At 42.3% G+C, this 13,622-nt stretch overlaps 1 protein-coding gene across 1 annotated transcript in view; it reads right to left on the bottom strand.

Moving 5' to 3' along the window:
• The window catches only part of STK10 (serine/threonine kinase 10), an 80,685-nt gene that overhangs the window by 48,267 nt on the left and 18,796 nt on the right, over positions 1-13,622 (bottom strand). Inside the window, exon 2 of the mRNA XM_066615837.1 lies at positions 2,013-2,177. Coding sequence (XP_066471934.1) covers positions 2,013-2,177 — 165 coding nt within the window. The remainder of the gene's footprint in view (positions 1-2,012; positions 2,178-13,622) is intronic.

Genomic DNA, 13,622 nt, shown 5'->3' with positions numbered 1-13,622 from the left:
CCCCATTGACTCAAATGGGACTTACTTCTGAGTAGACCTATATAGGCTTGGGGTCTGTGTCAGCTTAACCAAGGATCTTCACTTTTCTCTTTTTCCTGCTCCTCCAAAACAGAAAGGAAAAAAGCCGCTCCTGATCAGTCAAGTTTTGTCTGCAAAAATTGATTAAAAAATAAAAATACCCATTCCTTTCCAGCCATCCCCCTTTTTCCTCCTGCCTCCTTTTTTTTTTTTTGGGGGGGGGGTACTCCCCATGTTGGCTGCTATTATAAGACAAAAGGCACAATCCTAGCTAAGACAAAAGGCACAATCCTAGCTAGGTCTACTCAGAAGTAAGTCCTATTGTGTTCAATAGGAACACAGGAAAGTGAGGTTAGGATTGCAGCCAAACAGTCTCCGGGTCTCAGTGTCACATCAGTTTTCAATTGGCAGATACACACAAAACAAAGTCTTCCCCTCCCCCAGCAAATTCATCACTTTTCTCCCCCTTACAAGAAAGAAAAAATGTCTCTTTCCAAAACCCTCCAAGCTGTACTGCTAACAAACTAACTAACTTGTGTACTGCTAACACAATCCTAACCAGGTCTACTCAGAAGTAAGTCCTATTTTGTTCAGTGGGGCTTACTCTCACGTAAGTGTGGTTAGGTTTGTAGTCTCAGAGTGCTGGCAGCTTTTTTTGTTTCTAGCATATAATAACACCTTCATCCCCATTTTGTGGGTAACTGAGGTGAGGTGATGTAATAGGGAGCCATGGCCAATGGCCGAAAGGATCAGGGGAGCTGCGGGCCGGAAAAGTTTGAGAACCACTGCCATAAATGATAAAAGGAGAAGGTGAGATGTTACCTGTTCCTCCACAAACATCCTCTCTGACCCATTTTTATATAGCTCCTAAGTACAGACAAGCTCAAAATGTCATTTGTTTTAGAAAGAAATTCAATCTTTTTAGCCTTTCAAGAAAACCTGAACAGAATAGCTAAATCAGGGTGGTTTCCTTCCAAGGAAATGCAGGTTGCATCTGGGGAGCAGCATGTGAATCACCACCTCCAAAAACCCTCTCTAATCCTGCCATTCAAATACTTCGTTCAAAGAGCCCCAAGCTACCAACTCTTGCTGTAGCATTCCAGAGTCAGTAATTGAATCTTTTGTCATAATTACAAAACACTGATTGCTTCCTTTATTTACAAATCAGACCAGTTCAGACAACCCAACTGTGCGGTGCAAAGCGTGACAATCTTCCCAGCTTCCATGCTGAACTGTGACATTTCAGTTCTGGTGTGTTTAGACCACAGCACAGTCATGACCCAAATGATGATTTGTTGATAGGATGAATCGGTCAAGTTTCCAGTCGTTTCCAAGGGTGTGGGTGGGTGGGAAAAAGATAGATCCATTATACTAACAAACTCTTAAACTATACAGGGAGCATGCTGCCAAAACTGACAATACTGTACTGTCATAAAGTAACAATGCCCCTTTACAAGCTTGGGCGGGGGGGGGGGGGGGAGAACAGAGGTAGGGCTATGGCTGTAAAGGATGTATGTCTGGGAAATGGTTACATCCAGTTCGTAAGTAGCTGAGGACTTATTGCAGGGAAATGACTTATGAGCAGGGACCTCTTCTAATAAAAACAAAAAAAGTAACTCATGGAAGTTTTAATTCTAAACTTCTCCATCTTATTAAGAAAGGCAGATAAAGGGGTCTGTCTACTCAGGCAAAGAGCCTCAGACACAGATGAAAAAAGCAGGTTATTAAAAACCCCAGAGTCTGCTGTTGCGCATTAACAACAATAGGCAAGGCCAACAAAATCTAATATGAACTCCCCTTCTAACAGTTACTGTATTTGCAAAGAAAATCTTTTAAAGAGCTCCAAGGTATCCAGTAAGCAGCTTCTAGGATTTTGAGGCAAAGCTATTTGGAACTCACCCCTGCTCAGGCAGCATCTTGCTCTCAGGCTCATACCACCCTTGAGGGGTTATTCTGACCTGAAAGAACAGCATGCTACTTGAGAACAACCTTACCCATAGTTTGCTGTCATGATAAAAGGCTCCTAGCAGCTTTACAATGTGAGGGTGGTCGCAAGTTGCCAGGATCTCAATCTCCACCATATAGTCCTCCAGCTCATCTTCGTTCTTGGTCTCAATTACTTTGGCTGCAGCCAAGGCACCGGTCTCTCTGTTCTTCGCCTGCAACACAAGAGCAAAAGGATCACCAGTGACAAGCTAGATTGCTGGTAGATGCATAATTACAAATGGAGAGCCATTTTCTTCCAGCTGTAGGTACTGTGACTTTTCCAGCAAATGATAAATCAGAAAACTTTTTGAAATGCTTTTCAAGGACACTTTCCAATGCCCTATGCAGGTTGATTTGGCACCTTTATTTGACGCATACATTTGGTAAACTATAAAGGAACACCCCATGCTAATTTCACATACCATATAAATATCTTTGAAGTCTTTCTAATAGCCACTATTATTATTATTAATATTTATATAACACTTTTCAACAAGAGTTCAGAAAGTGGTTCAAATGGAAATATTTGATTAGAAAAAATGAATTAATGCACTTTTATTTTATTTTTCAATTTTTAGGGCTGATGTTTTCTATGGACTGGAGAGTGGTGTATAAATAAATTAAATCGTAAACACAACAAAATCCATAAAATCACAAATATACCATGACCCAGAAAATAACGAGAACTATGACTTCACACACCAAACACTATGCAGCAACAGAAACCCCAACAAGCAATACATCACCAGTCCATCCCCAGGCCCCTGTGAATAAAACCCGTGATTAGCAGCTTCAAAAGTAAAAAGGAAGGAGGTTGCTTAAATGCTATTTTCAAACAGAACCAAAGTTTTGGGCTAATTACTTTTATTGTAATATTTGTATAAAGTGCTTTGTACAGTATTGTCTTGAAACTTCTACAATACTATAATATCTCAAATAACACCCTTTTAGTGCATTTCATTACTGGACTGTACTGTGCGTTGGCCTGGTTTGATTGACAGCTTCCAAGGCCATATAAGCATGGCCAATTCTGGTCAATCAGTGCACACTTCCTGCCTTATCAAAGTCATCTCCAACCAACAGCCTTGTATCACACAGTGCTTGGCTTTCCTGGAACGTATACCTGGTGTGTCATTGGAGGTACTGTATTACTCAACACAACTGTGTTTTTTTACAAACCCTACTTCCACAGCTTAACAAGAGAAATGAAAAATTTCTGTGAATAGAAGTAAAACCAAAACTAATCACAATTTTGGTTTTGCTTTCACTTGCAGTCCAAAAATTGAACACGAATTTTAGCTTTGCGAGTCAAATCAATACCAAACAGTGAATTTGTAACAATTTTTGGTTTGGGTATATTTTGTTTTATAGTCTATCCCTGTGGTTTTCAAACTCTCAGGGAGTTTGAAAACCACAGTAAGTGCTTGCAGGGAAGGGGAGGGAGGCAGCGACGCGATATCCAGGATCACGTCGCTCAGGGGGGGCTGCAGGGACTGGGATGCACTCGCCAGTCCCTGCAGCAGCCGTCCTGAGGTGTGAGGAGCCCTGCGCAAGCTCCAAGCTCTGCCTCTGCAAAACCAGAAGTGGAGAGAGATAGCTCCACTTGCATTTTCTGCAGGTTGGGGAACCCTGTAGATGCTCGTGCAGGGCTCCTCATACACCAGGACAGCTGCTGCAGAGACTGTCCCATTAGTGTTGCTATCCTGGGGATCGCGTCTTTGCCTCTTCCCTGCCTCCTTGTTGCCCCCGCCCCTTGAGGGGGCAGAGGCCAGGGCCAGCATGACGCCCCAGTTTGAAAACCACTGGTCTACCCCCTTGCTTACAAATCGATATGGCCAAGCAAGAACGACACACAGACTCACTCTCGCATATGCACATCCTAAACATAGCCATCTGAAAATTTTTTACAACTTTTAAACTGCCAAATTTTTCTTTTTGGCATCCATTATGTTGCACTCTTTACCTCAGAATGCCAGGTGCAAGGGAGGGTACCAGGATGCAGGTCTTTCGTGGTCTTGTATGCTCCCAGAGGCATTTGGTAGGCCACTGTGAGACACAGGAAGCTGGACTAGATGGGCCTATGGCCTGATCCAGCGGGGCTCTTATGTTCTTATAAAGTGAAACATCACTAAAAGTGGAAAATTTTATGTGGAAAAATATAACAGTGGAAAATTTCCCACACTACACAGCTGTAGTATTTGCCATATTGGGGTTATGATTGTAAATAATATAACACCATCATGGTGAACCAACAAAAAGCACTGTTAAAATGCAACTATGAACATAAGCATTAACCCAAGATAAAATTAAAGATGACATATGTTATTTCTAACCCATACCGGTCAAATACACAATGTAGCAGGCAAAATACTAATGGAAGGGAGAAATGCAAGGAACGAACAACGCACCTCTCATAGACTGAACATAACAGGGGATGGAAATGCATAAGCCACCACAACTGCAGCATAGTAACCATCAGAATCTTATTTGCAAAGATACCAGCTCACTGCACGTTGACCAGTTCTATTTGCCCATCTGTGAGCCCTTCCTACATAATACAACATCAATGGGAGGCAAAAAAAGTGACCACAAATAAAGATCTCAAAATGCAACATGTAATGCACTGGACCCAAGACATCCCGCACATTTCAAAAAGCAAACAAAGACATCTTTGTCATACATGCACATACAAATAAACCAAAGAAAGCACAATTTAAAGCAGGGGTGTCAAACTCATTTCATACAGTGGGCCAAATAGTGTTCATGATGCCTGAGGGCCAGAAGTGATGTCATTTGGAAGGAAGTGATGGCAGGAAGCATCATTTGGCAGGAAGGTCAGGACCAGTAATAAGAACTTTTTTTCTCATTTAGGAACTCATTCGCTGCAAATGATAGAAGAGAAAATACACAAATCTTCATCATACTTCAAGATATGGGAGAGGCCAATTATGTGGGCTGCACTTTCAGCAGTGACACCTCAGCACTGCTCAACAGCTGAGAGACAGAGGGCCAGATAAAAAGCTTCCGCGGGCCGCATCTGGCCCCCAGGTCTTATGCTTGACACCCCTGATTTAAAATGTAACAAAAGCCTTATGAGGTAAACTTTAATCTGTCTGTGTGAATACAGAGCAATACCATATACTCCAGATTACCATCTAGTTCTCTGTAGCTATCTGCATACGGCACATAATTTTGTTTTGCTATCTCAGCACACAACAGTACTTTCCAGGCAGAATCTTGCACAATGCACTTATCAGGTTACTTGTATAAGCTAGGGAGAATGTGCGTGTGTGTGCTCTCTCCCCCCCCCCCCCAAGGAATACCAAGGTTCTGAAGAGGACAGTTTTCCTTTAATCTTATTGCTCTCTTTTTAGGTCTTTGTTTAGAAAGTCTGTGCAGAGAGTTTATAGAGAGATTATTTCCCCAACATAAACACTCAAGGTGTGCTTGAATCAAGCACATGCAATTAACAGACATGCAGCTGCTGTTATATCCTAAGAGTTGTGTCTTCTGGTGGACAGCAATTTGGAGATCAGAGGTGGAAATAGAGGTCAGCCAGGCTGGGCACTGGTTGAGGGTTCATCTGTTCAGAGCAACCTCTGAACCCTCACAGTATGGGTGGCAATGGTAGCACCAAATGTGTCCTCAGAGGACAGGCAGATGGTGTCATGTCAGACCTAGTGCAGGTTTTGTCTCAGGGCCTCCAGAAACCTAGCACTAGTCCAGTTGAAGATGGACATTGAGGTTGTGTTTGCAACATCCAGGCTTTCTCCAGATTAGCTACCCCCTCCTTGTTCCATCTTTTCTTGAGATGTTCTTATACTGCTGTTCTGAGGAGCAAAGAGCAGGATGAGTATGCATGTATTTCAGGCTGCCCTATGGTATTTGAAACAGGAGGCACTGTCCAGCCACTTGAAGTACCCACAAGAACAACTGCAGCCTTCTGGAATCTTTTTCTTGGATACAGAGCTGCCAACTGGGAAGGGCGCCTGTCTGCAACAGCATGCGACAGACTGGAGGCTTTCCTCTGCCTTTCCAGCCCTTCTAGTCAGTAAGCAGCCCAGTTGTTAAATGAGACTATAGGACGGTGCCCTTTCCAGCCAACTATCCACTCTGGAGAGAGCAGGCAATGTTGCTTATGATTCTGCTTTAGTATCATGCACAACGTCTGGAGGAACTGTGTCACTCCAACGGGAGACTTTTTTCCAGTAGTAACACACTGAAATTTAATAAGTGACTGCTGTCAAATGGGGAGCAAAACACATCAGCTCTTCTTGGTTTACATGCTGGGATAACAGCTCCTGCAAACACACCCTTGGCCCTATGTTCAACCTACAACATACACATGCAGATCACAGTTGCCTCTGCTACTGCAAAGTTCTATTGGGTCCAAAGTGCAGAGGACAAGCAGTGAAAGGGAGGTTCTTCCCTGAAGGACTTCAAGTTCCCCTGAAACTTCCCTTCCACTTGTTTCTCCAATCTTCCCAGCATGCCAGTCCTATGTTTGCAATAAATCCCATGTTCAACATTCAGTCATGCCATGTTTTTGCCAGGGAAAGTCACAACAAATGGGAAGTGAAACTGCAATCAAATATGGGAGTTGTCAACAACCTATTCTCCAGGGCTATTGAGAAGATGGATGAGATAAGGAGATTAGGATACCATGCTTTTATGCTACCCCTCAATTATCCAGTCTACAAAGCAGCAAATTAAACTGCTGAGAAATGAAACTATAAACATTTAGTTACAGTACAATCTTATACTCAAAAATATGCTCCACCAAGTTTAATGAGACTTTAGGTATGCATTGTGAGAGAATAAAGAGATGGAAAATATAAGTACAGTAGATCGATTGTGGGCAATGATCGCTGCCCCATTAATATGTTTCAGTCACTCTGAACTGAATTAAAAGAAACAGTGTATTTTCACAACACTTATACTTTCTGGAATTGTCAACCTGTAAAGCTTTATAAAAGATAGCAATAAACATCCCTCAGACATTTTGCCTCAGGACAAACCTATTGATTCTAGATTATTCTCATTACTGTCTGAAAATGGGAGTGGCTTCAGGGTCAGTAGCAGAGCCCTCCGCCCCAGCTGAACCAATCCCCAGACCTTTATTAGAATTGATATTCCCACAAGCCAGCACTTCATCTCATGCCTGGCTTGGCTACTTTTGTGCTGGCTTCAGTGATGAGGGGATTGTAAGGCAATTCCTTTCAGCCTCAGCCACTTGCCCCCCATCGTCAATATAGGGATAATATTCACACGATTGTTGTCAGGATTGAAACAAAATGTGAAGAATTTGGAACACTCCGTGACACTGTCCCAGTGATGACAATTCACAATACTAGTGTGGATTGTCACCACTGGGTCCTGAGTTTCAAAAGACTAAAATGCCTCTTTTTCTGAGCTTTACTACCTATCCCAGTGTTTTGGATTATGCTGATACCTGCATCACTGAACGAGGCTCAAGCATCATCCAAAATGTTACACCACTCAGTGGCATTTAGATACAAGAAAACTACATTAGTAGACAGGATGCGAACTACAGGCAGGCAGAGCACTACGCCTATGTGGGAGGGTGGGGTATTTTACCACACATTGGTTCAGGGGAATGCAGCTGCTAGCCCAACAACACTCTGCAGTTACTGTTATTAACAGGGTTTCACTTGTGAGGAACTGTGAGCTCCTTAAAAGAGCCCTGCCTTTCCTTCCGTGGTTTACACAGCTTGCTTTTAGAGCAGAGACATTTAAAAAAAGAAAAAAGAAAACTTCCTTCTCTGATTAAATTCGTTGGGAAGTTAGCCACAATATTGAAATGCCTTCAATTTCAGATTTCCACTGAGGGGTGGGAAAGGAAGCCTTGCCTTGTGCTATGAGGGGTGAGGAGCCTAAACTTTTATGGGGGGGTCCTGTGACTTGCAGTACTCACACACACACAAAAATACAAATGGACACTTCGATTGAATTAATATCTGACATTGCCCACAACCCAGTCACTGTCAGATTAAGCAGACACACAGGGGCAAGGAATAGTTGGCCAGATAAAACAGGTCACTTTCCTTTCACACATATTTCCTTCCAATAGTCTATTCTGGCTGATCTCCCGCCTCATGTCGAGTTTTCCTATGCTGTATTTTTCTGTCATTTCTATTTTTTGTTCTGTTCCATAGTGGTTTTAGATTTTTACTATTGTTCCATAGCTTTAGGCCTTGAAAAATAGTTCATCTTTTTGTTGTTTTGTGCACACACGCACACCCCCTACTGCCACAGAAAATGGATGGAGGATGCAACTTCCTATTAAAGGAAGTTACAAAATCACAATTTGCCGGAAGCCAGTACAGAGCCAGCCAACCAACTAGCACACCCTTGCAATTCTCATTTTAAAGGAAGTGAAACAATGACTTGGGAAAACAATCTGAATTTAGAACACTACATTGTGCTGCCTTGCAGGACAATTTTAATGCCACTCTCATGACCGCCCAGCACCTACACAACACATTCTGGTCCTCAGATTTCACTAAGGCAGGCCGATACTGTGAAGTGGAGAAGTGTCAAGGGCAGTAATTAGAGAGCTGGTTTGGACTTAAGTAATGTTAAACTCCTAGCTATGTGGCTCTTGGAAAAACCACTCCAGTTTCTCTGGAACAGAGTCTCCCAAACGTAAGAGCAGGATATCTAAAACTTCCTACCACACCTAAGCAAAACCCAAGAAAGCTTCTGAGCCACCCACATACAAGGTTAATAGTGGCCATATACTCACCCACAAACATTGTTTGGTATTCCCTGAGAGCCTTTCCAAGTGATTTTGCTTGCATGCTGCATGCTGTGCTGTTAGCCTCAGCACAACACACATTTTTCATAATGGGCATCTTGTGCATGTATGGGGAACAGGATAATATTGTTGGGGAGGGGAATAGCCACACACACATATAATTCGCAGAACAATTTACTTCAGGGGCTAGCTTCAGGTGCTACCTCTGAAGAAGTGTCAGGGATGTTGGCCAGAGGCAGGGCATTTTCAGTGGTGGTGCCCCCTTTCTGGAACTCTCTCCCTTACGCACTTAGGATATCATTGAGATTGCAGCAGGGGTTAAAAACTTTTTAATTTCACTTAGCTTTTTAGTTCTGTTGCTGCAAATTGTTAGGCTGGCATGACACATTTTATGCTGCACTCTATCCAGGTTGCTCTTCCATGTTGCTTTATGCATTGGTTTGATAATCATATTTTTTAATCTTGATTTTATGAAAGATTTCAAAATTGGTTTTAGCCACTCTGACTTTAGAAAGGCAGGATATATACAATTTTAAACCAAATAATAAAACAAATTCACAGAATGATATGGATTTGCCATAGGTGAAATGGGCAAGGAGTTTTGCTCCTTTGCACTATTTTTTTTTTTTAAATTGAGATGAGCACCCCAATATTTCAGTGGCATAGCATTTTAACAAAAATAAGATATAAAAAGCATAAATAAAATGAGACGGGCAAGATGGGAAGAGTCTGGTCACTTATCAGCAATGATGTTACGGCATTATCCAAAAGATGACTACAACAGCCACACATTCCAAAACAGCACTCATAGTTAGGGTTGACAAAGTGGGAAGAAAAAGGATATAGTACTCTTATTTTTCCCCAACAACTTCTGTATTGGGAAAAAAGTCTCCCTGCAGCAGGACTGCATTATGGACAGACCTTTGGAACCTATTCAATCAGTAAATAGAAGCTGTATGGCAAGGAGTCTAGTGCCCCCCCCTACGCGCACACACACACTTCTTGTGCTATTTCAGTACCAGGGAAATGTTCCACTCCTGCAGCTGGATTACATGCAGAGAGTACTCCTAAAAACTGAAGCAAAGTTTCTGCTTGGGAAGAAGTCCTGAAGTCCTCACTGAAGTCCTTCAGACTTTCCCTCCTCCCCCCCACCCACAAAAAAGCTATCTGGAGAATATGTTTATATTCCACAAGATGATCCGATGCATTAAATCAAATTTGCCAACTCTAGTTTCAGTCAATTATGGTTAGCAGGAAGATTACTGTTGTGCATGTACAAACCATGATTCGTCTTCAAAAAGGGGAGGGAGAGAAATGAGCGTGTGAGCCTGCATGATCCTCCCAGTCTCCTAATCAAGGTACACATCCTATGTAAGTACAGCAGCACATAAAGGTGGTTTCTCTTCTGTTCTTTGGCCTCAATTCAAGTCTGTTCCATAGTTAACACAGCAAACAAAACCCCACCTGATATTTAACTAAGGGCAAAAGTCAAACCAATAAATACACATAAGGAATGCAAGGCACCCCAGGTTGTTGACAAAAGGCCTGAAGAATAATGTCAAAAGATCTAATGCAGAAAGGAAACTGCTAAAAGGGAGATCTGATCCAAGTGCAAGATGAATCCAGGCACAACACGGGCAAAGATCTCTAAAGCTGCAATCCTATATGTACCTACCTTCCTGGGAGTATCCTCCATTGAACACAGTAGGACTTACTTCTAAATAGACCTGCTTAGAATTGTGCTGCAATATATCAATAATCAACTGAATAAATCAGGTCTCTTGTGCTTATTAAATTTGAGATGGGCCATGGTTTCAGGATAGTACCTTGGAAATTAAAGCCAGGTATAAGCTTGCTGAGAGGCAAAGGGCACCTAACTGATCAAGTGACACTGACCCTGTAATGAGGCACATTCATGATAAGGCACATTCAACGACAATGCATTGCTTGTGGGGAAAGAAAAAATCATACAGTGGTAATCTGTTGAAAGCCACCTCCTACAGGTGTGAGTGACATTATTTAGCACACATTCATATACCATGACGACCACAGGTGATTGTATGACAGCAACAGTGGTAGTTTAGATAACTTAAAATGCCATCTTACTAAATTTTCAAAAGGATAGAATTGCCCAACAGCCATAATAAAGGCTGGACACTGTTCCCCACAGTTAAAAATAAGAGAGTGATATATTCAGAAATTCATATTTTGATTCTTGTGAACAACAGCCAGAAAAGCATGCTGATTCTTGTAGACTGATAAACAAAATCTGTGTACTCTTCTAATTGCTCCAAGCTGCAACATTATCAATATCTTTAAAGGTTTAGCACCTATTGAGAGCATCAGGTTTTCCCCCCCACAGTTCAAAATCCTCAAACCCACAAACCTAAAGTCATATTTGGTCCTCAGCTGGTGAGTGACCAGTTGCCCGAAACATAAGCCATCCAAGCATCAGTTAGCGAGATCATGAATCACAGCAGTTCCATTTCAAGAAAATATTGGCGCAGCCCAACATATGGTCAGCCTTCATATCGAAGAATATTTAAATCTCAACTATTTTTTCAAAGCAGAAGGGAGAGTAGCAACATATTTCTTCAAGAGCAAGGATTGCAATCCTCCTGTACTGTGAGCACGTAAAGAATCACTTATCCAGACACTGAAGGCTTCCTCCCCACACTTCTGTGAGGGGACAATGGAGGCAGCTGACCTGCTCCTAGCACACGGCCTATCAAACCTGGCACACAGTACACTCCAAATGAGGGGAAGGGAGAATGCTATTGACACAGGGTGCAGCGAGAAGGAAGGAGGATCTCAAGTGAACAGTCGGTACATGGGCCTAACAGTCTTAGGGCCAATCTCACCTAACGGGTGGATTATGTGGGCTGCACTAGCGGCAGACTGTGAGGGAGGTGAGTGGGGGGCAGATTCAGACTGCCCTTCACCTCACATGTCTCCTGCCGCCACCATCTCCTCCCTCCAGCCTGTCACAGATGCAAGTTGCACCGCTCTGCTTTCTGCTTGCTGCTTTACTTACCTTGCCCCACATGCGGTTTCTTCAAACACAGAATTGCAGGACTTCCAGTTTTATTTCCAGGGAACGAAGGTGCTCCTTGATTTGCAAAGTCTGTTTAAAACAAACATGGAAGTCCTATACTTCCACAATTGAAGAAACACTGCGAGGAGTATAATAAGCAGCAGACTTTTAAAAAAAACTGTCCAGGAGTGGCAGGTCTACAGCAGCATCAGGAGGAATTTTAGGTCAGGCCACTTCTGGTGTGCCACATGTAGGTCATTCCTTTGCATCAAAGTCCCATTTCACAGACAAAATTTATACTTTCTATCTATATCTAATTCATGTATAATGAAAGGGAAATGGTCAAAGGAAAAGAATCATCTTGCAGCTATGAATATTTATGCATTTATATTCACTCTTTAAAAAAAGTAGATGTATGAACACACACACACACTTTTATGAAGGGCAGGGCATTTTGACAAGGGCAGGGTGTACAAAATTAGCTTGGCTAGAATTTCCCTTTTTTGTTTTTAGATTAAATGAACATTCCTGCCCTGTTGAAGCAGGGGAGCACTCAATACTGCACATAAATAAAACCGTAAAAGTTGCAGAAGGACACAGGCATATAGAGTTACACAGCTCATCACAGATAAGGCCTAGCAACGGACAAACTTCCTTCAGTTATATCCAGAATTAGGCTGGCAATTAATTGCAAGTGACATCAGAGAAGGTTAAAAAAATTAATTTGTTTTTGGTTTTAAACATTTCTCTACTGGCTCTTAGTTCTTGGCCTATGCGTGCTTCTCTTTGGGATATGCACACATTCTTACTTGGGAACTGTAGCGCGACAGTCAGGAAACATCACTGCATTGAACAGGAAACTGTGTGAACCTCCTTTCCTTCCACATACCTTCTACATGATGACACCTTGACCCATGATTGGCAGTTACGCCATGTTTGTAACATGGAGCATATCAAGGCAGTGATACAGTAGATTCAGTGGTGATGGAGGTGGCAGCATCATCATTTGTTAGGTGACCTCCAGGGTACTAACAGAACTCAGTTTTCTGCTACTCCCACAAGTCTAGATGGTAGGTCACATGTAAACATGTTTTAGTGATGCAAATATCACTTTTTCCAAACTTTAAAGCAGTGGCATAGCTAAGGAGGTGCAGGGGGTAGCAGCTGCACCGGGCATCAAGCTTTAGGGGGGCAACAAGCTGAGCTTGGCATTAGCGACCAACATTATGAAAATCTTGGTATGTATGAATAATACCATCATGTTATATATCATTGGAAAGGTAATTTAATGCAGAGTGCAAAGAAACAAACTGCACTGGAATATTTGTATTCTATCAAAAGTTATGGCCAATTAACCAGAAAATGAAAACACCTGTCTTGTGGAACAAAAAGAGGATTTGATTAACTCCAAACCGACCTATGAGACTGTTCTGAGTGCCAATGAGATGTTATTATGATACAGCATGGAACCAATAACTTTTTATTTATTTCCATAATTAAATTTGATTTTATCATGCAGGGGGAGCTACAAAATCTTCTTTGACCCTGGGTTGCAGATAGATGCCTTAGCTATGCCACTGACTGGGGGGAGGCAGCAGAGCAAGCGGGTGGTGAGCTGCTGGGGGGTGGAGGTGTGTTCCTCCCAATTTTCACTTTTTTAAAAGCCACTTTAATGTCACTTCTGGTTGTGACATCACTTCCAGGGCATCATTTTGAGCTTGGCACCGGGCTACACGATCATTAGCTACGCCACTGCTTCGAAGATCACCGGTTTGTTGTTCATGAAGCAACTGTTTACTTTGTTTT

This window comes from Tiliqua scincoides, chromosome 2 (assembly GCF_035046505.1).
Source record: "Tiliqua scincoides isolate rTilSci1 chromosome 2, rTilSci1.hap2, whole genome shotgun sequence".
In the NCBI taxonomy this organism is placed as follows: domain Eukaryota; kingdom Metazoa; phylum Chordata; class Lepidosauria; order Squamata; family Scincidae; genus Tiliqua; species Tiliqua scincoides.
This window is presented reverse-complemented; position numbering and strand designations above follow the sequence as displayed.